This window comes from Myodes glareolus, chromosome 10 (genome assembly GCF_982192425.1).
Source record: "Myodes glareolus chromosome 10, mMyoGla1.1, whole genome shotgun sequence".
Taxonomy (NCBI): Eukaryota; Metazoa; Chordata; class Mammalia; order Rodentia; family Cricetidae; genus Myodes; species Myodes glareolus.
The window spans coordinates 49,845,797-49,872,374 of NC_142035.1; the positions used below are offsets into that span (position 1 = coordinate 49,845,797).

Consider the following 26,578-nt stretch of genomic DNA (forward strand, 5'->3'; position numbering starts at 1 on the left):
GAAGGGATAAATGCAGGAAGAACACTTTATACATAATAATAAAAAAAATCTTTAAGAGAAATGTTCAGGCTGTTAAATGCTGGTGATAAGGCAAGAAGACCTTTGGTAAGGGTAACAGATCACTGGTCTTAACAACACTGATAATCTTGACCAGGGCTCATATGACAGGATGCTGGGAGCAAAAGTCAGAGAACAGTGAAGAGAAGAATGAGAGATAAAATGGGAGAGAGCAGATCATAAAAACCTCTTGTAAGGCTGAAAAGAGAATGATCTGGAAGCATGGCGGTGCACACTTTTAATCCCATCAATTTGGAAGTTAAGATAGGTATATCTGAGTTCAAAGACAGCCTTGTCTACATAGAGGGTTCCAGGTCAGTTAGGACTATAATGAGATTACCTCAATACCTCAAACAAACAAACAAACAAACAAATAAATAAATACATAAAAAAGGAATAGGATATTGATTTCTTTCTTATATCCTAATGCACACATGCAAAAATTAAAACCAAGACTTAAAGGCAAACACCTTCCTTTCTGAAAATACTGACAAAATGTTATTCAAGCTTGGCATTTGTATTCACTTCAAGTAAAATCAGTTGATTTTTAACACAGTGAGGCAGATACTTACAGTTAATGAGGGAAATGCCTGTAAATCACTGCTGCAATCTAAGTTTTCACTTTTTGTTGTCCAACAGTCTATGTTCTTGAAATAAGCACAGAAGTCCATATCAGCATTAAGTTCAAGTTTTTGGGACAGCTCCTATCCAAGGTAAAATTCTAGGTTAAAATTTACTTCTACACTTTTTTTTTCTAGAAGAAATAAAACTTCATATCTAATGAATATCAAGAATTAATTCAGTTTGGAATATTTGAAAATATGCAATAAAATAAAATACCAAAGATAAAAAACTATTAACTGTGATTCTAAGTATAGCTGAAGTAGCCATACCATTTTAGCCATTCCTGATGCAGGAGAGTCTTCTATCTATCTGTTGCTTTCATTGGTTAATTAATAAAGAAAACTGCCTGGCCTGATAGGTCAGAACACAGGTAGGCAGGGAAGACAGAACTGAATTCTGGGAGGAAGAAAGCAGAGGCAGAGGCAGAGAGCCACCTGCCATAAAGCTGCCAGGTCAGACATGCTGAATCTTTCCTGGTAAGCCACAACCTTGTGGTGATACACAGGTTATTAGAAATGGGGTGAATCAATATGTGAGAGTTAGCCAGTAAGAGACTGGAGGTAATGGGCCAGGCAGTGTTTAAAAGAATACAGTTTCTGTGTAATTATTTGGGTGTAAACTAGCCGGGAGCCAGGCGGCAGGAAGCAGCCCGCTGCTCCTTTTACACATTCCAATGTGTTTATACCCAGTATCAAGTGCAATTATGGTCTTACTATGAGGAAAGAGACGAAGACACTATCATAGGTGGGCCTGGAGCATGGCTGCCTGGGAAACACAAAGAGACTGTCTCAAAAAACAAAACAGTAGCTGGGATTAGTGCTACGCATCTTTAACATCAGTACTGTGGAGACAGAGGCAGGTAGATATCTGAGTTCAAGACCAGCTTAGGTAAGTTCCAGGCCAGTCAGAGGTACATAATAAAACCCTGCTTCAAGGTAAGACAAAACAAAAATCAATATGCTATCACAAAGAAATAGCTTCGGGCTGGAGAGATGGCTCAGCGGTTAAGAGTATTGCTTGCTCTTCCAAAGGTCCTGAGTTCAATTCCCAGCAACCACATCGTGGCTCACAGCCATCTGAAATAAGATCTGATGCCCTCTTCTGGCCTGCAGGCAGACACACAGAAAGAATATTGTATACATAATAAATAAATAAATATTAAAAAATAAATAAATAAACAAAACACAGAAACTGATAATATAAAGGCTAGGCAAGGTGACACAGGCCTGTGATCCCAGCATAAAAACAAAAACAAAAACAAAAACAAAAAAAGCAAAAACAAAAACAAACAAACAAAGAAATAGTATCCAGAAAAATAAAACATGCCCTAGGGCTACTTCTATTTTATCCTACATGTAAAAATGTCACAAAGAAAGAGAAAAGTATTTACTTACAAAGTAGAAAGCAAATGGTAAATAAACCAAAAGCAGCTAAACTAGTCAAACGTTTCTGGACCAATAACAGAGGACTAAGCTAAGTCACTAACAGAAGCACCCATCTTCCAAGAACTGCCTCTCACAGACCAAATACAGCACAACTGGAGCAGAGCAAATACAAACACTGTCTCTGGGACACACAGGGAGACTCTGTCTCAAAAAACAAAACAATAGGTGGAAATAATGGCACACATCTTTAATCCCAGCACTTGGGAGGCAGAGTATGCAGATCTCTGTGAGTTTGAGGCCAGTCTTATCTACAAAGACAGTCCTCCATCTTGAGAAAACAAAAACATAAAAACAACAACAACAAAAACTAACTGATCATGGCTTATGAAATAAAGTAAAAATTAATGTGTCCATAATGTTGCCTGGGATCAATAGAAAAAAATAGAAAAAACAGGGCAGCTCATTCACAAAGGAAAACACTAAAAATATAAAAGAAAACCAGAAATAATAAAATCATTGTTTGGCAATTATTGTAACAATTGATTCATAAGGGAAGACTCATAGAAGGCTGCTAAAATAAATGGATAGATATTTGATGAAAAAAAATAACCCGGACATTTATATAGCTATAAAAATACTGTCCTACACACCAACAAAAGGCAGTAACTCTACAGTGGAAAGATCAATAAATACTTCCTCTATCAACTGTTTGAGTTAACATCACCAAACAAAGGACACCAAACTCAGTATTGTGTGGAATGCCTGCTAGAAGTACTTACCTGGAATCTGATCGTGAAGAAGTAGAGCTAGTCAAATTGAGGGACATTTGCTCTAAATGAAAAGGCAGAACTAATAAAATAGAAACCCAACATTACTCAGGATAGAGAAGGCTTCTAAGCAATCATCGTAAGATCCATTAAAGAGCACCTTGCAAGGGGTTACAAGGAGTACCCCCAATCCAGAAGAGGAGACTCCATCCTTAGCACAGACTCTTTCCTCCTCTCTGCCCTTCCTCAGATGTCTCCACTCTCCTCAGACACTGACTTGAACTCACAAAATCTACTTGCGCCCCTAAGGTTCTGGGTTCCTAGCAACTCACTGTTTGAATGAGAAACTTCAATTTCCTTCTCAAATTAAGTTGACTTGTCACAGCCCTCTCACAAGCCTGATTAAACATTGTTTTATAAGACACCTCACAAGGAGATTACACAGCTTATTTTAGTTTTGTCAAGAAGCACGCACTTTCATTTATTGTCTTAAGTCACAACGCCAATTTGGAGCATTTCTCAATTGTGAGCTCCACTTCTACCTACTCACCTGGTCCTCTACCAAATCCTTTTATTGATAATTCTTCCTTCACAGCTTTGGACACACTAAAGACTTGTTTCCACTCACCTCCTCCAGGCCAGGGTATTCGTTGTGACAGGTGTGATACTTCAAATACCACTCTATGGTAAACTTCACAGGTGCAGTACAACTGAACGACTTCACTGTTCAGACAAAGAGTTTCATTGTACATTAATAACAGTCTATATGGACTTAAGACTTCAAGAGTACTATCTGAAACTGGCTGTTTTAATGCTAACATGAGTAAAACATCACCTAATTTCTCTAAATCACTGCAAAATAAGAAGATTTTATTTTGAAATAAGAAGTTCAGCTGGCCAAACTTACTACAACTATTCAAATGTAAGTCCAATGTTATAATCAACTAAGCAACCTGGCTTGTTATGCTATGGCCTCTCTTAGTCTAACATATTCTCTCACTTACTCGTCCAAACCACGCTGAATAAACTCCTTGCTGTGTAGCATGGAAGGCCAGCAGCTAACAAGAACAGCTCCTTTTTATGAACTACAATCTGTTGGCGTTAACAAGTGGGTGCTCTGAGAGGACGAGAGGCTGAGAACAGGTTGTCAAGGGCACTGGACACCTGACATGGTCTAGGGCTAAGGCATGTTACCTGGAGGAAGAAAAGCAGGCTAGTTAAGTGAAGCAGTCAAGCCTAGTCTAGTTGTGAGTCCAGACCAAGGATGACTGCCTGGATACAGGTCACACAGACCTAGCAGTCTGACCTTTAGTTTGAATACCATAAAGCACCACCAATACTTAAAAGTTCTAGGTGGGGGCTGGAGAGATGGCTCAGAGGTTAAGAGCATTGCCTACTCTTCCAAAGGTCCTGAGTTCAATTCCCAGCAACCACATGGTGGCTCACAACCATCTGTAATGGGGTCTGGTGCCCTCTTCTGGCCTGCAGGCATACAGACAGACAGAATATTGTATATGTAATAAAATAAATAAATGTTTTAAAAAAAAAAAGTTCTAGGTGGCATGATTAAGACTGAAAAGGGTTAGATCTAAAGCCAGCGAAAGCTCTTGTTGGGAGTGTCTTAAGCCACTACAGTCGACTTCCACAACAATAACCCAGAGCAAATTATCAGGAAAGGGCAGAGAAGCCAGAGCATCTTTCTCCAACATAGCCTCGGACGTTTAAGAGCAACTCTGTAGAATGTGGTGGATGATGAGTACCAGAAGGTGAGGATCACTAAGTATCATCTTTAAAGGATGGTAACCCAAACAGAGCCCACAAATAAGGCTGATAGAATTGAAAAAGCTCTATTGTTATACATAACTAAGCCCTGAATGAAACAAAATTCTAAAATGTTAGAATCAATTAAAAACGAAAAAGTTCAGTGTTGTAAAATATTATTTTAACTAGTCAAAGATGTGTTACATTTGTTTATGCTGTATTTGTTCAACGATGTAAGGATGTGTTGCACCTGTTTTATCGTGCCTGCCTAAGGCATTTAATTGGCCTAATAAAGAACTGAATGGCCAATAGCTAGGCAGGAGAAAGAATAGGCAGGACTGGCGGGCAGAGAGAAAAAATAGGAAGAGAAATCTAGGTTTGAGATAGAAAAAAGAAGCGGAAAGGAGGAGAGAATGATGGTCAGACAGGCAGACACCTGCCAGTTAGACATAGAGAAGCAGTGAAAGTAAGATTTACAAAACTAAGAAAGGTAGGTAACAAGCCCCAAGGCAAAAGGTAGATTAAAAAAAAAAAAAGGTTAAGTTAAAAGAGCTAGCCAGAAATGTGCCTAAATTAGGCCAAGCATTCAAAACTAGTAAGTTTCTGTGTCATGATTTGGAAACTCGTTGGTGGTCTAAAAGAAAAAGCCTGGTACAATTCAGCTTAATGTATCTTACATTAGTTCATATTATTGGATTCATTTATAATATATCAGAATTGTACATTAGTATACTTACCAGAAAACTTGATATCAGTAGAGTTAAACATGGTTTTCCTAAATATCAAAGGTCCTGATTTCTAAAATGAAAAACAAATACAGAAATATCTTAGTTAAAACTTTCTTTTTCTATTGTTTAAATCTAGTTTATCTTCTAAATACAGCATTCTAGTTCCTGTGACACTGTCTGAGCAGAGTGATTATCTTTTAAAGTTTCCACATCTAACTTTTGAGTCAAGACATTTTAAAACCATGAAACTGGGGTTAGAGAGATGGCTGGGTGGTTAAGAATGCCTACTGCTCTTACAGAGGACATGAGTTCAGTTACCAGCATCCATTATCACAAGATTCACAACTCCCTATAAATCCAGCTTTATGACCTCTTCTGACCTCTGCAGGTACCTGAATTCATGTACACATTCTCCCCTACCCCCATACACATAATTAAAAATTAAAAATAAATCTTTAAAATGTAAATTAATCACATCTCTTGCTCGCTTAAAATCCCACTGCTTGTCTATTTCTTAGTTATCTTCAGTAAGGAATGGTATAGGAGGTCCTTCTTTCTATGTGTTGCTTGTATTGGTTAATGAATAAAGAAACTGCTTTGGCCTGATAGGCTAGAACTTATGTAGGTGGAGAAGACAGAACTGAATTCTGGGAGGAAGAAAGCAGAGTGAGAGAGGAACACCATGGAGCCACCAGAGTCAGACATGCTGAATCTTTCCCAGTAAGCCACTGCCACGTGGCAATATACAGATTAATAGAAATGGGTTAAATCAAGATGTGAGAGTTAGCCAGTAAGAGACTAGAGCTAATGGGCCAAGCAGTGTTTTAATTAATACAGTTTCTGTGTGGTTATTTTGGGGCTAAGTTAGCTGGGCGGCTGGGACAAACAAGCGGGCCCTCCTTGCAACAAAGGATCAGAAGTAGTGGCCCTGACTTTGAAGATCATGAGTTCAAGGTCATCAGCCTGGGTCACACAGTGAACTTTGTTAAAAACAGAAGACCTCAAAAAGTCAAAAATGGAGCTTGGTGATACACAAGACAGAAAGGCTTTGACCATTACGGTCAGTGCTGCTTGGACAAAACACAAACTGCACAAGCTCACATGCTGTTCTCTTGGTATCATAGTTAAAAGAACTTCCAACAAATAACATCCCTCTCCAAATTGATTTTGTTTACCACTGTACTTATAGCAGGCCAAAATCCTACAGACTCCACACAATCAAAAGCCCACTCACCTTTCCAGCAATGTTTTGTTTCTGGAAAACTCCTGCTACCATGACCTCAGCAGATAACTTGAAAACTACAAACCCTCTCATGTTTTTCCTTCACCTACTTAGCTCCTTCTTACCTCAAGAACCAGTTCAAATTCTCCTTCCTGGCTGGGAGTATGTAGCTGGAGAGCCTGCTTAGCATGCGCTCCACTCTAGGTGAGGTCTCCAGTGGCCCCAAACCTCCTTCATGCAGTTTCTAGTAGCTACTGTACTTCACAACAGTAACCATGGACTAAAGTCAAACAGTTTTCCCAAGAATGAAAATTCTGCAAGAAGGAACCATGCTAAATGCAAGAGCAGCAAGGAACTGTAGATCTGATAGGACAGGTCACTCTTTTCGGTAACTTTTCCCCCTCCCCAACAGTTCTCACAATAATAAAATCAGCAGCTCAGATCACTACTCTGATCTCCAGATCCATACAGCCATGGACATGTCCAGCAAGCATGTTATATTAGCCTGCAGTAACCAGGCACATGCCTTTCTGTTCTCACCAAGTCTTATACTGTCTGTTGTGAAGATCAAGACCTCCAGTCACCCAGGCCATCACTCCCCCACTTCCACCTGCAGCCTCCCAAGCATGCCTATTTACTGCCCATGCTTCCCACGTTAGTCCTTCCTCTCCACACCTGTCAACGTGGATGTCATGCTGTCCCTCAACATTTCTGCTTTGATTGCAACAGTATAACTAACTGGTTCTTCTGTCTCCAGACCCGAGTCTACAATTTATCCTTATATGGAAGCTAGAATAATTAGCAGTTCTGCCAAAATCCCTGTAATGGCTCTCTATAATACATGTCCAAAACTACCTACTGATAATTCCAGGTCCAAATCAAACCCCAAATTGATGGGGGAAGGGTCTATGTCTGTCTCATGATAAATAATTTTTTAAAAAAATCCAAGTTAGGCAACATAATAAACATTAAGTGCTTCGAGTTGCACTTAAAAGGAGTTCTGGCAATTCTGTGCCTATGAACCATAGTGCTCCCTCATCTGGAGCCAAATGGCAGTTGCGCTGTATGGCTGGCTTCAAACTCTCCTTCCTGAGGGAAGAGGGCAGTCTAAAGCTTAAAAAGTTCACAAGGCTGACAAGAGTCCGCCCTGAAGTTACAGGAGCAGGGAACAGTTGCTGGGGTAGAGTAGCTGCCTGCAGGTTGTAGAATGGATCTTCAGTGACATAGCTTTCAGTTCTTACCCATGCCAGGAGCACCCTGGTTCTTACAAGGGATCCCAGTGCACTCACTGGTTCACTTTCATTTATCACCATCCTATCAGAAACAGTCTCAGAGGGAAAGCCACATAACAGCTACCAATTTCAAGACACACTGTTCAAACTCTTCAGACATGCTCTGTCTCAGTCCTTCACTAAAGTCTAGTGAAGTAGGCCTATGGTGACCTTCGTTCCCCACCTTCCAGAACTTTATTCAACATAAACATCCATAATTTCCCACACTGCTATTGTTCCACACCTTTTCTTACAAAGGAAATAGCTACTGTCTTTTCAGACTAGCTACACACCTCCAGGGTCAGGATTAGGCTGGCTCCATCATACTTGAATACTAGTATCCCAAGAATGCCATGATGTACTAAGTATCTACTCATATACTGTCCTAGCTCCTTAAGAAAAAGCACTGTATCTAAAGTTCATCTTTGCAAGAATAACGAACAATCTAGTACATGGCATATGGCAGTGCTCAAACTATCTGCTGAGTTTTATATCGAAAAGAACCTTTTTTTTCTTCTGATGAACTCACAAAACAAATGAAACTCTCATTCTTTCTGTTCTAAAAGACAAATTCTGACGAGTCAATTTAAGAAGAAAATAATCAGCCTGTTTTTTGCAAAGAAAGGCTTGCTGATGCTCCTGGTCAGAGCTAAACAGGAAATAAACTCAGTCTGACCATAGCAAATGATAATCAAGAAACAAACTTCTCAGCTTGTCAAAAGAGCCTGTCATTCTTCCCCGTGGGAGTCTTACTATCCAAAGTAGGCTGGGTAAAGATCTTTACAGTTTTCGCGTAGCTGATTCGCTTGCAGTGATTTTACTTTCAGTTTACAAACACTGGCTTGATTACATTCACTACAGAGGCAGCAGGAACTGTGAAGCGTGCTTCAACAAATGCTGTTTTTTATTGATGAGAAGTTCAGCATTTGGGATGGGCAGCCCCTATCGCTGATAAGACACGGGGCACCGACTCAGAACGATCTTAAAAGAAATGCTACACTGAGCCAGGATACAGAAACAAGCCTCCGTAGTTTTGGGTTTGGTCATGTGTGCAGCTTCTGATATTACATTTGGTGGAAGAAGTATAAACTTCATCTTTCAAACTTGGACGTCGTTCCAATACATCCAATACTAAGCAGATCTGGATGAGTCATCTGACTCTCGAGAAACTCTCAGAGACAATACCGCTTCCCGACAACCTGTCTCTTTTGCAAGACTTTGTATAATTCTTCTGCCCCTGCATTTTCCCCACATCATCTCTTAACCACACAGAACGTCAAGTTCCTACTCAGTTAAGGAACTTTTCACCCACCCAAAGCCTCCAGACTCGCCTTTGGAACACTCCTAAACACACACCTTGCCCCGCCCACACACGCAGAAGTCCCTGAAGTGTGATAGGAGCACTAAAGAATATGCGGAAACCCCAGCAAAAGAGAGGCGAGGTGACTGTGTGCACGACTACAGGGCATATTAAATGTACGCTCCAACTGAAGGGCTGGACAAACCTCCCTGCGGCCTTGAACAGTAATCAAGCCGAAGGGTTCGGTCCCAACGCTGTCGCTGGGAATGCAGAGACTGGGGCGGCTCTGAACTGAACAAATAAAGGCATGAGCTAGACACACCGTGCCCGGGCGCAGTAAGGCCAGGACAAAGCCGGGGAAGAGACGCACGAGCAGCAAGAACGTTTGAAAGGGGAAGCGGCCTAAGCACTTTGGGATCGCTCTTCCCTGAAGCCCACGTCGGGCAGAGGAGGGGACGCTCCTTTCCCAGAGCCCACCCTAGACAAAAGGCTCAGTAAACCTGTCAGAGGACCCGCTGCCGGCCCGACAGAGCTCTAGTGAACAAGCCCCGAGGCCAGACCAGTGCGCGGGCGGAGCTACCCAGACCAGCCAGGTCCCTGAGAGTCCGAGGAACGCCACGCCTCAGTCCCCAGGGTACTTACGTCATTGACCGTCCTCGTCCAAAGCCCGAGCTCAGGGACGGCGTCCACGGCCGCCGGGGCCCAGCACAGGAGGCACAGGGCAACGCGCAGCAGCTGGGCCCTGGCAGGCAGGCGGCAAAGGAGGCCGGGGGCGAGGCAGGGCGAAGAGCCATAGGCGGCAGCCATCTTGACGCGGAAGCTGCACCTGCACTCCCGGAACCCGGCCACGCCCCGGGGCCGCCCCTGGCGCAGCTCCGCCCCCGGAGGGGCGGGCCCACGGCGGGAAAGCGTGGTGGAACCGGGGTGCTGAGAGCGAGGAGGCGCGGTTAGAGTCTGGGAAGCCGGGCGGAACCCGGGAGGTGGCTTCAGGGACAGGCCTGGGAGAAACCGAGGAAGCGCAGAGCGGGAGGAATGAGAGTCGGGAGACGGACCCGTGGCACAGGAAGGGGCGGGGCCGAAGGGAGAGGCGGGGCCAAGAGCTTAAGTAGGGAGGCTTTATGGTAGCGGGGCGTGGTAAGGAGGCGGGGCCTTCCCGAGTAGGGGCGGGGGAAGGCAGGGCTGCAAGGAGAGTAAGGGGTCGAGTGGGCGGAACTAGAAGCTGCTTGGTGGGGGAAGCTTGAGTGAGTGTCTGGAAGATGGAGGCGGGGAAAGGAAAGGGAGGAAAAAAGAGGAGGCAGGGCCTGCAGGGAGGCTAGAAAATAAAGATCTGGTCTGGAGGATAATGGGACTCTCTAGTTAAGAGTTGGCAGAAATGAAGATCCCAGAACTGAGGGGTAGAGGTTGGAGGACCGTGGGAATTCAAAGACAGCCTAAGCTACATAGCAAACTTGAGGCCAGCTTGAGGTGAGCTACGTGAGACCTTGTCTAAAAGCAATACAAACCAACAGACTGTTAAATAACCATCAAAACGAGCTCTAACGGGGAAAAAAAAAAATCGTTCCTAGAGCAATAGCCAGATCTCACCGGTAGGTGGCACTGTAAGTTGATGTTGTATAGAAACTTGAGGTTTTTTTGGTCCCAACTAGATAACAGTTGCTAACTTCAGTAGGAGTTGTTGTCCATATCTCTAATTTGCGCATTTTTAGTTAATTATTTTGCAAGCACACTTAAGTTTACGGTAAAATATAGAGGAATTTATCTTTAAAGAGTTCTAATATCTTCCTGGTCCCCCCAAAAGCTCTCCCCCCACCTAAGCAATATCCCACACTACAAGAAGTGCCTTAACAGAGACCATTAAACCGGTAATCAATTCAGAACACCTGTGTCTTACTGCTCATTAAGTATCACACAGCGGTAGACTCAACAGGGATTTTACATTATTGAAAAGCTGGTCCCGAAGTTAGAGGTGCTCACCGCAAAGCCAGACCACCTAAGTTCTTTTCCTGGGCCCACATGCTGTAAGGAGAGAACAGACTCTGGCATGCTGTTCTCTAACCTCCACATGCTCCCCGCTTGATACATAAAGAAAATGTAATTACCGTTTTGAAAGAGTAATTACTTTTATATAATTAGATGTTTCTTATTCTAGGGTAATTTCATTGCCAAGGAAGAATGGTACTAACATTGCCTCTGTAAGTAAGTCGGGCTGCCTTCATTACCACCTACATGCACAGCATTCTACCTGGATAAGATCAATAAAACCCGTCGTACAGCAAAGAGCTCTCAGCAGCCAGTGAATATAGCATTTGCCCAATGGACCCTATACCCTGGTTTGATCCCCAGCACTACAGAAAGAGCTAACAGAACTGGAGAAAGTGACCACATCCTGAGGTGTCTGGAGACATGGCTCAGAGGTAAGAGCACAGACTGCTCTTCCATAAGACCAGGGTTCTAGTCCCAGCACCCCGACAACAGCTCACAACCATCTTCAGCTCTACTTCCAGGGGATCTGTTATCCACTTCTGACCTTCCTGGGCACCAGCCACCCATGTGGTCCACGTTCATACATACAGGTGAAATACTCAAACATATAAATAAAATAAATAAGTCTAAAATAGTTTTATTTTAAAAAGTCTATAAGCAACTTTTTAAAAATCCTTATATTGGGGCTGGAGAGATGGCTCAGCTGTTGAGAGCACTGACTGCTCTTCCAGAGATCTTGAGTTCAATTCCTAGCAACCACATGGTGGCTCATAACCATCAGTAGTGAGATCTGGTGCCCTCTTCTGGCATGTTGGCACACGTGCAGACAGAACACTATACAAAATAAATAAATAATTTTGGGGGGGAGTTCTTTGATTTAAATGCTTCTAGAAGTAGTCTCTGGGGTAAAGACTCCACGTTCATCAGGAAAGGACTGTAAATGCCAGGAGGTTAGCCCTGAAATTGTGCCCTGAAGTTCCTTCACGTGGTGGTTCTAATCTCTAGTTCAACAAATGTAAACATTTAGAGAGACAATTAAAGTAAGATGAGGTCTTCAGGGTGGGCCCTTATCCAACCTGACCGCGTCCCTATCATAGGAGGAACTCAGGACACTTGGTAGCCTGGGAAGGACACTGTAGCCCAAAGAAGCAGCAACAAGCCCAAGACAGAGGCAGTCAGAAGAATCTAACTGTGTCAACAACTTTGTCTTGGACTTTCGGCCTCCACAGCCACGAGGAGCTCATTGCTGTTGTCTAAGCCGCCCAGCCTTCTGCTGTTTGGTTCTGTCAATCTTAATAAGTCAGTCCAGACAGTGAGCGAATGCGACAGGGATTGGAATGCAGGCAATAAAGACAAGATCTTTATCCAGCCAGATACCACGGTGGCAAATGGCATGCAGTCTCAGAGAGACTTTGGAAAGGTGTGTGAGCAATGTCCCCGAGTCACTTCCCAGGAAGCTGGATTGTGTGTGTAGATGGCTCCCCGGCTTCAGATCCACTCAGAGATATTACAGAAGCAGCACACACTCAGAGCACACAAACAGGACTGTGTTTCGAATTTCAGTCTGTCCATGACGGGAGCTGTGATGTGGTGCCCTTTGTGGTCCTGAGCAGCCCAAAGTCAACTAACAAAACGGCTCTGTAGTGTGCTGTGCTGCTAAACTGGGCTTCTGTAGGCCGGGTGAACTAAATGCCTTCTTCTTTGGTGAGACAGGGTCTCTCTCACTAAATACCCCAGTCCTTGAATTCACGATCCCTGTCTTCACCTCCTAAGTGCTAGAAACACAATCATATACTATCAAAACCAACTGCTTCCCACTTTTCCCTCTTTCTCTCTCTCTGTTTTATAGTAGAAACAGTTTTAATTATTGGCATAGAATAAAAATGAAAAAATGGCATTGTATACATATATACAATGTATTGTGAGTAAAATTGCCCCTGTCACCCTCTGCTATTGCCCTTCCTTTCCCTCTCCACTCTCTTTCTTCCCAATTAGTCCTCTCAGACTGGGCCCTTCAGTAGACAGAGGAGATGCCCTACCCCTTCCTGAGGAGTTGTCGATTGTTAATGCTTGCCTGCTTTCTTTCTTCCCTCCCTCCATCCTTCCTTCCTTCCTTCCTTCCTTTTTTAACTTTAGCTGTCCTGGAACTCACTATGTAGACGAGGCTGGCCTCAGACTCACAGAGATCCACCTGCTTCTACCCCCTGAAAGCTGGGGTTAAAGGTATATGGGGCCACACCCTGCTCTTTGTATCTTCTAACTGGTAAATACTGGGCCATAGTTTTTTACTTGCGTGAGATGACAGGCATGTGCCACAGTGCCCAGCTAGTGTGATGTGTGTGAACAGGCCTCCCACTCAAGTCTCAAGTTACAGATGTGCATGTTTGACTTGATGCTTTCTACTTAACCGTAAGTGGCTGTGTCAAAACATAACCCCATAAGGGTCAAGGAGTAGAGGCGCTTGGAGTATGCCTATCCCTGAAAGGCAGTCTAAGTCCTCTGAGTAAGGCAGAATAGCTTTTCCAAATTTTGAGGAAAGCAAAGAAACACAGGGCATGATAGCGGGAAGTCAGCTTAGACATAGGATGGAAAGACAAGGAGACAGCCATAAGAACTCCTGGAGAAACTCTCCCTTGGACTCTCACAGATGAAGTCCCATGGCGTTAGGGATTTGCTTCAAAACAGTACAAGAAGGATAGATGGGAATGGGATATAGATCAAATAAGATGATCTATGAATTAATTTTTAAATTCATTATTATTGTTGTTATTTTATTTTTATGGGTATAGGTATTTTTCTTGCAGATATGTCTATTCATAGAGGTCAGAAGAGGACATCAGATCCTCTGGAACCAGAGTTACAACTAGCTGTGAGCCTCCATGTGGGTGCTGAGAACTGAACCTGGGTTCTCTGGAAGAGAGAGCAGCCAGTGCTCTTAATCACTGATCTGTCTCTCCAAGCCAGATTGACATTTTTTTCTTTAGGCCTGGAGATGGATATATGGGAAGTCACGTAACTCTTCTGCCAACTTATAAGTTTAGCTCTTCAATAGTAATGAGGTTGCATTGTGCACATTAGAGATTTTTTGCTGGATGTAATAGTAGGATCTAAGTTTACACCCCTACATAAAACAGCAAAATAAACCAGACCAAATGTATGAACCCATAGTGTTAGGGCACTGGACCCCAGGTGATGAAAGACAGTTATTCCCAAGGAATAGGAAGTAATGGATGAAACACATACACAATGGGGTAGGGGATAGTAAGTCCCATGATTCCTCCAGTCTACTGAGAATTTTCAGACTGTGGAACAGGAAGGAAGAATCCAGGCAGAGCTGGGAGACTCTGAGAAGACGGGGCAGGAGTTCAGTATGAACTAGGGAGCTGGAGTTTACAGGAGGAAATAAGGAAAAGAGAGAGTGGTGTAGGGGAAGACATTCTGAGGTTTACAGGGGGCCCCTTTAACTCTTCAGCAGAGACCCTGGACACTGCGTGCGGAGAAATGGCCACTGTCCTTGTCCTTTAGAATTCTGACCAGGCATGAAAAACTATGTATGCTCATGATTCCTAAAGCTGGCCTGATATTTGCATATAACCCACACACCTCCTCCTGAACACTCTTGAGTATCTAGATATCTTACGTGTTCCTTTTTTAACTTTACATTGACTTATTTAACTGTGGAGGGAGCATGCCCATGCCATGGCGCACACGTGGAGGTCAGAGGACAACTTCAGGAGTCACTTCTCTTCTTCCCACGCACGGATCTCCAGGATCAAACTCGGGCCATGAGGCTCGGCAGCAAGTGCCTTCACCCACTGAGCATCAGGCCAGTACTAGAGGTCTTTAATCTCTAGAATGTCATAGATACTATGTCAATAGTTGTCACACTGCTTTGTTTAGAGAGTAAAGAACCGAGGGTGTGGTTCTAGAGAGTGCGTGCCTTGCATTGTTTACTTTTTTGTTTTATCTCGTGGCATTCAAGGAAATTTCTGTCAGAATATCTATACCGAGTTTTTTGAGAGAGTTTTGACATAAATGAGGGTTGTTTTTTTACATTTTTTCCATGTCTACTGAGATAATTACATGGGTTTTCTCTTTTATGTTATTAGTATGATTTAATTCATTTGTCTTTCTTCTGAGATAAAGTTCATACTTTTTATTGTGGCAAAATACATACAAGATAAAAGATACCATCAACAGCATTCATACGTTCATGCAACCACCATCATTCATCCCAGAACTTTCTCCTTTTCCCCAAATGAAATTCTGTACCCATCAAACACTGATTCTCTGAGTCTGACTGTTCTAGGACCTCAGATACATGAAATTATACAATATTTATCCTTTGGGGAAGAGAGAGCGTCTTTTACTTAGCATAGTGTCCTAAAGGTTCATCCATATTGTATCTTGCATCAAAATTCCCTTTCTTCTAAAGACTGAATTACATTCTATTTCACCAATATATCTCTTGTGCTTATCCATGCATCTCTTCATTTATCTTCTTTCTCTGACTCGTGAATGCTGATGCTGTGAGCATTTGTATTCAAGTTGTTTTTATTTATTTATTTATTTATTCATTCATTCATTCATTTGTTTGTTTGGTTTTGGTTTTTAGAGACAGCGTTTCTCTGTGTAACAGCCCTGGCTGTCCTGGAACTAGCTCTTGTAAATGAGGCTGGCCTTGAACTCACAGAGATCCTCCTGTCTCTGCCTCCCCGAGTGCTGGGATTAATGGTGTGTGCCACCACTGCCCGGCAATTTATTTTAAACTTTATTGTTAAAAAGTTTACACACACACACACACACACACACACACACACACACACCACCTCCACAGATGTACATCATATACCAAAGTGAACCAGACTTGACGACTATACAAGTCAATGAACTTCTGTGCAGTTAGGATAACCAGCCATTCAGAATGGAAGCTGAGCCGGGCTGTGATGTCACACACCTTTAATCCCAGCACTCCAGAGGCAGAGGCAGGTGAATTTCTGTGAGTTCAAGCCCAGTCTGAGCTACAGAGCTAGTTCCAGGACTATTACATAAAGAAACCCTCCCTCAAAAACCAAAACCAGAATGGACGCTGTTTGTTTTTGAGATAGGGCCTCACTGTGTAGCCCAGGCTAGCTTCCAGTTCATGATCCTCCTGCCTCTGTATGCAAAGGTACTGGGACTACAGGAAACTCACTGAGTAGCTGAGGCTGATCTTGAACTTTTGATCCTCTGGCGTCCACAACTGATGCTTGAATTATAGGCATATACCTCCACACATGGTTTATTTAGCCCTGGGGTTTGAACCCAGGGCTTTACGTGTGCTAGGCAATCATTCTACCAACTGAGCTACATCCCCAATCTCCACCTGCCACCCCCATCCATCCACCTATCCCCACCCCTCCACCCCGTTCCAGACCAGTGAAAGACAGGCACAGCCCCACCGGTGCCCCTGAGGCGAGTGTGGGCTGCTGCCACGGTGACGAACAGGTCTGTGGTGGAGAAATGGGAGAGGAGAAGTGGAATGGTTTGTGCGCTGGGGAGAGAAGCGGAACTGAATATGTGACTGGCGATGAGGAACAGGTTCATTAAGGTGACCTATGCTGCTATCTGGAGTCGTGTGAGGCCCAGGTCTGTGCTGCCGCCGAGGGTCAAGTCTGGGTCCGTGGCTCTGCCGCAGCTGGGGTCTGGGTTTAGGTCCGTGGCCCATGTTACCACAAAAGGCCATATAGACGCCCGTGGGCTGGGCCCCTATCTGAGGCCACAATGATGCCCGAGGGCCAGTGCTGCCACCAGGATCATACTAGTCTTGGTTGCCTACGCTGCTAACTGGGATCATGGTGATGTTACAGCTCGAGCTACAGCTAAGGGCCGTATCTGGATCCATGATCCTACCACAGTGGGGTCTATGTTGAAGTCCGTGGTCTGCGTTACCACTGGGGCCCATGGGAGAACTGGCTCCAGTGGCTTGGGCACCAGAGAGCTGGTCCCGCCCCTCACTCACTGAGTGGAAGAACTGCCGCCCTCCCCTACCAGGAGAACTGCCCCCCTTTCCCCACCCCTACCTCGCCGCTGTATTGGGAGAACTGACTCTATGCCCCCACCCCTCACCATTTGTGGGGAAGAACTGACCCCAGACTCAAGCCCACATCCAGGGTATCCCATCTATGACCTGATAGAGCACACGAAGGGCTGGGTCTTGCAGAACCATAGCTGCAGGATCTCCATGACCCGGGGCACCAGCAGGATATCTGAGAGTTTTGGTGAAGGTCCAGTATTCCTGATGTTCCTGAGGCCTCGGACCAGACCAATGACTCATTGCAATGAACGTTTGCAAGTAAAGCTGTTTGAGCAAAATGATATACTGAACTGTGTGACACAGCGCAGCTCCCAAGGCCACATGACAAGTGACTACGTGATGGACAGGTGGGAAAGACAGAGGAGGAAAGTGGCTTTTAAAAAAAAATTCTTTTTATTTATTATCTTTTTTGGGGAGGTTACAAGGGTGGAGGGCAGAAATGGAAGGACTGAGAAATGAGTGGGATTGGGGTCCATGATGTGAAATTCCCAAAGACTCAAAAAATATGTCAATAAAAATGTAAAGGTAAATATAATTGTTGAGCAGAGATATCAGTCCCACACTACAGAAAACAAATAGCAAACAAACAAACAGCAACAAAAAGCCAACAAAAATTGATCCAGGAAAGTCATCAAACAAACATCAATAATTCTCACCTCTGAAAGAAGGGCACGCTGGAATCCTGAATTTCTGTAATAATATAATGAGAAACATTCAGTTAAAAAAAAATACAAAGCACAGGTAGGCAGTGGTAGTGCTTGCCTTTAATCCCAGCACTTGGGAGACAGAGGCAGGCGGGTCTCCATGGGCCCGAGGCCAGCCTAGTCTACAGAGTTAGTTCCAGGACAGCCAAAGCTACACAGAGAAACCCAGTCTTGACACACACACCCCAAGCAAAATAAAACCCACAAGTAACTGATATTATCCTATACAGGAAAAAAAGGAAGTCAGTGGAATCTGTCCCCGCACACACACATTTGGCCAAGGAAGGAGAAATTAATTCTTTAAAAATGCCTTCAGCAAATTCAGGGATGGGCAGCAGCCCACCTGCCTCCAGGCTGCTCAGGCTGCAGGTGCGGTAAAGCTGGTGTGGTTTCCAGACCTCAACTGGTGACTCTTTCGCTGTAAGCCACAGGGTCAGGACCTCAGAGCTTGGCTTGGGGAAGCTGATCTGTTTCTAGTTCAATCTTTCAACAACACACGTTGAGCAGCCCCCTTTGCTGTGAGCTCCGATGGATATAGTAAACCATACAAAGGAGAGCATTCCAAGCCTGTAGGAACGGACTCCTCTAAAGCCATCCATTACCGTCTCTGGCTACTAGACAGCAAGGTCTAGACCCAGTCCTAGAGCTGGGTTCCTCCTCTGTGTCTGTGACTAGATGAGTTCCTTGTATGTGACCCATAACCACTGCATGAAAACACTTCCTTGGACAGACTTATGATTGTGTTCTCTGAACAAAACAAGGGAAATTTATCACATCTTTAAGGACTGGTAAGGGCTAATTCTTAAATTTAAGAACATTTAAAATTTTAGATAATTCTAAAATCTAAAAATATCTTAAATTTATTTCAGATAATCCTTTCTTAAATTTACTTCTATTTTATGTACAAGTGCTCTGCATATATGCCTGCATGTCAGAAGAGGGCATCAGATCCTATTGTAGATGCTTGTGTGTCATCATGTGGTTGCTGGGAATTGAACTCAGGACCTCTGGAAGAAGAGTCAGTGCTCTCAATCACTGAGCCATCTCTTCAGCCCTAAGATAATTCTTAAATTTCTCCTTTAAATATCTACATGTAGAATCCACATGACCTTTCCATGTTCTCTCTCTCTTTTTAAGACTTTTAAATTTTTGTTCATTTTATCCATTAAGATTTTACTTTAATAATATTTCCGTAATAACTAATCACCAAGTTCTTCAATATTAGGTCTCACATAGCTCTTCTGCCTCTACTTCCCAAGAGTTGGGATGGCAAGTGTGTGACACCTTGCTTAGTCTATGGAATGGTGGGGATGAACCATCTGCTTGTGAATCCTAGGTAAACATGCTACCAACTGAGCTTCCCTTCCAGCCCCTCAAGTCCCATTTTAACAAAATATGCTGTCCATGGAAGAATTCTAAAGCAATGGGTTACAGTTTCTAGAAATAATCACTGCACTAAATAGGTGAAATAAGTAATTGGACAAACTTTATGTCAAACACAACAGTAGTTTTGCAGATTTTTTTTTTTTTTTTGCAAAGAGAGGAAATAAAATCTAAATCTAAGCATTGTGCCGTCCTGACATGTTTCATTAGAGACCCCCCGGTTTCCCATTTATCCTCTGAAGTAAGGCAAGGTCTCTAGAGAAGTGGGAGCTGCTGTCGTGCAAGTTTTCTGCAAGGCTGGCTGCTTCTCCGCTGAGTCAGCAGAAGTCCCATCGCTTACGCCACTCATGGGGAGAAGTTACAACATCTTGGCTTTGTGAATGAGGACGGCCAGACATTTCTAAGATAAGTAATGGTGCTGGGGTCACTTCCCACGGGGAACTTCTGCTTGGTTTGGTGGACTCAGACACACACGCACACGCGGAGAGAGAGAGAGAGAGAGAGAGAGAGACCTTACATTCTGATCCACCTTGTATCCTATATCCTTTAGGTAAAGGCGAAGGGAGTTCAAGACTCACATGGTCAGTAACTAGTCAGGACCAGATTTGTGCAAAGGCAACAACTTGTAGGCACCAGAACCCAACAGTTTGCTTGAGGTGAGGAATGGAGTCATCCTTTACTCTGCACTTCCTCAATAATACAACAATGCATCTCTCTCTCTCTCTCTCTCAATTTAACATATTAAGGAAAATATTTACATCTTCTTAAAGACTATTTTATTCACTCTTTAATAACTTCACATATGTATACAATATATTATATCATACTCATCCCCTCCCCTTCCCATCCCACCCCTCCAGCACAACTCCTTCCCTCCTTCTTGTCCTCTCCAAAAAAAAAAAAAAAAAGAACACAGAGTCCTAATTAGTGCTGCCTTGCGTGTGCATTGGCATGGGGCCACCCACCAGAGTGTGGGCAACCTACTGATGGCCACATCGCTGAAGAAAAGTGGCGCCCCTCCTCCAGCAGCCCAACTGCCAGCAGTTCCTCAGCAAGGGGTGGGGCCTCATGAGCCCCTCACCGTCCATGCTGGAATGTTGACTGACTTGCTCCTGTGTAAGTGACCACAGCGGTTGGCAGTTCGCGAGCACAGTAGCCACGTCCTGTTTAGAAGATGGCATTTCACAGCAACCCCGCCCTAAAAAACTCTTGCACTTTTCTGTTCCCTGAGTCTTCACACAGCTGATAGAAATGTTCCCGTAGGACCCAGTGTTCAACAGCCATTCTCAGCGCTTTAGCAGTTCCAAATCATTGCATTGACAGCAGGCTAGCGTGAAAAGAAGTTTCCCTGAACAAGGTTGAGAGTAGCGCTAATCTGTGGGTCTAAGTATTTAGAGGGCAACTTGACAGTATGTCAGGGGTGGGGTTTCTGCTATGACAAATGGCCGTGCACTGTATAATGAATGAAGCCTCAAATTAGGAAGAACCTCAAGTCAGTTTGCAAGGACGGACGGAGTTCTTTCAAAGACAGCCGCATCCTCTTCCTATGCAGGGTCTGTAGCAGGAGATACTGGTGTCTTGCCCACGGAAACCTGGCGTGAATAGCCTTGAGACAGCCCTTTCTTCTGACCACATGGGCCAACACTTTATCCAGTCCCCTTCTCAAAAAGGCCCTTGCATCTCTCATTAAGAAAGGGAAGAAAGAGCTAGAGCAAGAAAAAAAAGAAAAGAAAAGAAAGGAAGGAAGGAAGGAAGGAAGGAAGGAAGGAAGGAAGGAAGAAAGGGCCAGTCAGACAAGCCTCACCCTACAGATCGCAATGTTTCTGGTGTTTGTTACCCAGTCCTCTTGACCTCCTAGCCCTAATCTGAGCTAAGCAGAGGACAATGACCTGGCTTGCTTCCTCTCTCTAGGTTTCACCATAGCAGCCACTTTGGAAAGGGACTTGAGCGTATACACAGACAACAGGAAAGCTCTATAGTTGATGCAGAAGACAGTATGGGAGTTTGGGAAAGTTAGTGGCCTCCACTAATGGTCAAGGTTAGTGTTCAAGGCTATGACTGAGAACCCCATAGACCCTAGGTTCTCAGGGAGGAGGTTGAAACGTGCGGAGTCATGACAGTGAAGAAGGAAGCATAATAACATTGATTACATACGCGTTATTAACAAGCTTCCTCAGAAAATAGTGTTACATAGTAATAAGGAATTTAGCTAACGGGGTCTGCCTTAATTGCTACTCAGATATAACTTTGAACTGGTAGCTACTAACAGGCTTAGTCTAGACAATTTAGAAAACTAAAACAAATAGAGTTGTGTTTCTGATTTTATCAGAATTTACGTTGGCTGAGGCTATATCTTTTGAAACCCTCTTATTAGGGCTCCTTACTCACTAAGCCCCCTTTTCCTGACAGACTCCCTCTAGGAATGACCCTGGTTGCCATCTTCCCAGAGAGAGAATCCTGCTTGCTTTAAGATACTGAAACTACATCTGTTTACTTCATAGAGTGTGTCTCTAATTTAATTTTAAGATTTATTTATTTTTTATGTTCAGTCTTCTTGTATGTCTCTGTGTCAGATGTGTGCAGTCCCCATGGAGGCCAGAAGAGGGCGTCAGAACCTGTGGACCTGGAGTTACGGACAGTTGTGAGCCACCATGTGGATGCTGGGAATCCAACTCTGGTCTTCTGGAAAAGCAATCAGTGCTCTTAATGCTGATCCCTTTTGCCAGCCCCAGAAGTGTAACCATTGCTGTAAACATAGTTCTTTGAGTCTATAAAAATCACTTAATTGCTCAGGAAATGTAATATGGGAGTGGCGGGAGGTACCTAAAAGCCACCTGCAGATTAAAATTTACATAGGATTAAAGTTTACATATGGGATTATAGCTAAAAGCCTATGTAAACTGTGAGAGGTTTTCTGACCAGGGCCAAAACTCCCTTGAACAATACTAGCAATTAGGTCTTCTTCTTCTTCTTCTTCTTTTCCACAACACAGTTTCTCTGTGTGGTCCTGGCTGTCTGGAACTTACTCTGTAGACCAGGCTGGACTCAAACTCACAGAGATCCTCCTGCCTCTGCCTCCCTGAGTGTTGGGAATAAAGGACTTCTTGCTGGAAGGAGTTCATTTCTCACTGCAGTGGTCCAGCTTCATCCACAACACATCACTTTGGAACACTACCATGGCCTTGGCTGTGTAACTGGATGGATCAAACATCTCTGCTGTGTTTGTTGATCTCTCAAGAAAAGCCAGAAGCCCTGGCTTGCTCACTTCTTACACCACTACGGCAGCACTGACCCAGGTCACATGGAGAACAGAGTCACCTGCGTAGATTTGGGGTGTGGCAGGGCATTTGATTAACTATTCATTATATACTTTTTACAGCATATTGTTAAAAAAATGTAAAATCCAATGTATAATAGCTTAGATATTTAATATTAAATTTATAGGAAACTTTCCAACAGATATGCACATCCCTTTCTTTGTAATGTTTTTGTTGTTTAAACTAGCCATTCTTGACCCCAAATCAAGGATTCAATAAAAAATTGTTTTAATTGTTTCTTTTTAGTTCATGTATTTGAGTGTTTTGCCTTTGTGTATGTATGTGCACCACATGTGTGTCTGGTACTAGCGAAAACTTTGGATCCCTTGGAGCTGGGCTTAGCCATGGCTGTGAGCCACCATGTGGATGCAGGGACTGACTGAACCAAGGTCCTCTACAAGGGCAACCACTGTTCTCCACCGAGGATTCATCTTCCTAACACTCTTCAAACTCTTTAGCAGTGCGATTACCGTGTGTGTGTGCATGCACATGTGCACACATGTGCACCAATGTGTGCATGTGTGTTTGTGTCTGTGTATGAGCATATGCCACTGCCCTTGTGCAGAGGTCAGAGGACAACTCGCAAGGTCAGTTCTTCCTTTCTACCCTGCAGATTTGGGGCCTTCAGATTGAACTCAGGTAGCCAGGCTTGGTGGCAAGCACCTTTGCCCCTGAACCATCTCACTGGCCCAAATTCTTCACACTCTTGTTGGTATCATCAACAAGAGACTTTGCACACGTGTTAAAAAGTGTTTCATTAGCTGGGCAATGGTGGAGCATATGGTTAATCCCAGCACTCAGCAGACAGAGGTAGGTGAATCTCTATGAGTTTGAGGCAAAGGGAGTTCCAGGACAGCCAAGGCTATTAAATAGGTAAATGTTGTCTTGAAAAGCAAAACAAACAAAAATGTGTTTTATTTGTTGTTAAAACTAGTCACAAAATTCCAGTAACACATATGTAAAAATATTTTTAAAACATGAACCTTTAAGATTTATTTTTATTAGTGTGTGTGTGTGTGTGTGTGTATGTATGTATGGATATGTGTAAAATTGCATTCAAATGCTACTGAAGGCCAGGGAGTTAGATTCCCCTAGAGCTGGAGTTGCAGGCAGTTATGAGATGCTTGGCATGGGTGCTGAGAATGAATCTCAGGTCTTCTGCAAGAGCAGTGAGCTCTCTAACTACTTAGCCAGCTCTTCATCCCTTAAATTATTCTAAAATATTTGTGTGTTTTTACTTGATGTGTATGAGGGTTGTTTTGTGTGTGTGTGTGTTTTTGTCTGCATGCATGTAAGCATACTATGTGCTTATCTGGTGTTCACTCTCCATAGGAGAGTGTCAAGTTGGAAGCAGATGCAGAGATCCACAGCCAAGCACCAGGCTGAGCTCTGGGAGTCCTGCTGAAGAAAGGGAAGAGGGATTGAATCAGGGGGGTCAAGGTCATGACGAGGAAACCACAGAGATAACTGACCTGAGCTATGATTTCCTATTTTTCTTTTCACTAATAAAATGTGATGCTGTCATATGACAAGGGTGCAGACTCATATAAGCTCCTCAGAACCTTTGCAGAGTGACAGAGGAGTTACCCTGGAGCTGGGGAGCCTGGCCTGGCTGCTGGAGCCAGGACTCAGCTATGACAGACTGCAGCCCTGAACCCCGTGTACTCTGAAGGTTGCTGCAGCCTGGGTGAGCTCACTCTCAAGTCTGAAGCCAACAGTTCTGATGATGCCAAGGGCCCTGGATCTGCCCAGTGTCCTCATGGACAGCATCAGGTTACTGCCCTCCATCAGTCAATCTCTTCTAGCCTCAGCCTGCTCACCTGTGGGGCAGGGATAGCATAGTACCTACCATGAAATTAAATGAGTGTCATGCCTGGCACACAGTGAATGACATTTGTATATATTGAATAAAATGTCTAAACCGGGCGGTGGTGGCACATGCCTTTAATCCCAGTACTCGGGAGGCAGAGGCAGATGGATCTCTGTGAGTTCAAGACCAGCCTGTTCTACAAGAGCTAGTTCCAGGACAGGATCTAAAGCTACAGAGAAACCCTGTCTAGAAAAACCAATAAAATAAATGTCTAGAGACTTTGGAGTAGAACTGTGCTGTGATTTGGGTGAGTGTTCCCCAGGGGGTTCCTATAGTTTTTGTTTTGTTTTGTTTTACTCTATAGGGGCCCATCACCCAGCTCCCATATAAATACACAGAGACTTACTTTTACTTATAAATGCCTGGCCTTAGCTTGGCTTGTTTCTAGCCAGCTTTTCTAACTTAAATTATCCCATTTCTAACTACATTTTGCCTTTCTTGATTCTAAATATCTTTCTTTCTTACTCTGTGGCTGGCTGTGCAGTTGGGTGGTTGGTCCCTAGCATTTTCCTCCTCTTTTCTATCTCCTGCCTAGCTACTGGCCAGTCAGCTCTTTATTAGACCAGTCAGGTGTTTTAGGCAGGCAAAGTAACACAGCTTCACAGAGTTAAACAAATGCAGCATAAAGAATGCAACACTTCTTTACATCATTAAACAAATACTCTACTTCATAAATGAATGTAACACATCTTAAATATTTCGCAACAGTTCCCAGGGAAGTGGAATCTTGTGGAGGACCTTCAATATTTGGAAGAGTACTCCCAAAGATAATTGTGGGGCCCTGACCTCTCTGCTTCCTGGCTAATAGTGTGCACACAGGCATGTTTTTCTTCAATTTTTACTATCTGTCATTCTCACCAAAGGCAGAACCAAGGGACTGCCTGTCTAGAATTGTAATTTTCAAATTGTATGTTAATTAAACCTTATTTTTTCTTTCTTCTTCTTTTAAATTAATTGCCTTTAGTGCAGCAATTCTCAACCTTCCTAACGCTGTAACTCTAACTCTTTAATAGAGTTCTTCACGCTGTGGTGACCTCCAACCATAAGATTGTTGTTGCTACTTCATAACTGTCATTTTGCTACTGTTATGAATCGTTTTTGTTTTGTTTTGTTTTTGACAGGATTTCACTGTTGCTTTGGAGCCTGTCCTGGAACTAGCTCTTGTAGACCAGGCTGACCTTGAACTCACAGAGATCCACCTGCCTCTGCCTCCCCGAGTGCTGGGATTAAAGATGTGCACCACCACCACCACCACCACCCGTTATGAATCATAATGTAAATATATGATAGGCAGATGGTCTCAGGTGACCCCTATGAAAGTGTTGTTTGACCCCCAAAGGAGTCATGACCCATAGGTTGAGAACCACCGCTCCAGTGTTTTGTTGTAATACGAAACTTACTAGTACAACCCCTAAACCAGGTGCTCATTTAAATGTTCTAAATTCTGGCTCTCAGTTTCTAGACATGGCCATAAGCAGGTTATTCAGTCTGCCCAAGCCTTGGTGCCCTGGTCTAGACATGATGACGACCCTGAAACCCCTGGTGTAGGGACACACAGGAAAGGGAGCGGACATATGTAGGGCTGGGAACAAGGCAAGTGCTCCACAAGTGATGGCGGAGCCAGGAACCGAGAAGGCAGAACTCTACAGCCTGTGCCCTGGCCCTGCCCACCCACCTCCTGGGAGTGACAGCTCCCCAACAGAAACACAACTAACCTGTCAAACTCTTCCACAGGTGATTTGAAATCTCAGGATAGATCATCTTGAATCCTTTATTACTTTTCTCATTTATATACTCTTTAAAATCACATTTATTTACTAATTTATTTAGTGGTGTATGTGTGGGTGTCTATGTGGAGGTCAGAAGACACCTTTGTTGGTTCTCTTTCCACCATGTCAATTCTGGGGATCAAATTCAGGACATCAGCCTTGACAACAAGTACCTTTACCAACTGAGCCTTCTTGCCAGCTATAGACTTCTGAGATGGTTTTTCCATTTCTCTCAAAGGCAATACTAAGAATGGGCATAGAAACTGTGGTAAGGGCCAACACTAAGGGGGCTCCTTTGCAAAAGTATCAGGGCTGCTGGTGACGGCTGTCTTTCTGAGTCTGAAGCATGCTGAACACATCC

General features: G+C 43.7%; 1 protein-coding gene across 3 annotated transcripts in view; it reads right to left on the minus strand.

Moving 5' to 3' along the window:
* Positions 1 to 9,951, minus strand: part of Tmem87b (transmembrane protein 87B) — a 42,493-nt gene extending 32,542 nt beyond the window's left edge. Inside the window, exons 1-4 of one of the 3 annotated variants that reach the window (XM_087911220.1) lie at positions 9,758 to 9,951; positions 5,332 to 5,392; positions 3,462 to 3,556; positions 630 to 704 (exon numbers count right to left, since the gene is read on the minus strand). In XM_087911220.1, the coding sequence (XP_087767346.1) occupies positions 630 to 704; positions 3,462 to 3,556; positions 5,332 to 5,392; positions 9,758 to 9,922 (396 nt within the window). In that variant the 5' untranslated portion in view covers positions 9,923 to 9,951. Of the gene's footprint in view, positions 1 to 629; positions 762 to 3,461; positions 3,557 to 5,331; positions 5,393 to 9,757 lie in introns of all 3 variants that reach the window. The other 2 variants (XM_087911219.1, XM_087911218.1) reach the window with 2 other exon arrangements.
* Positions 9,952 to 26,578: the final 16,627 nt, after the last annotated feature.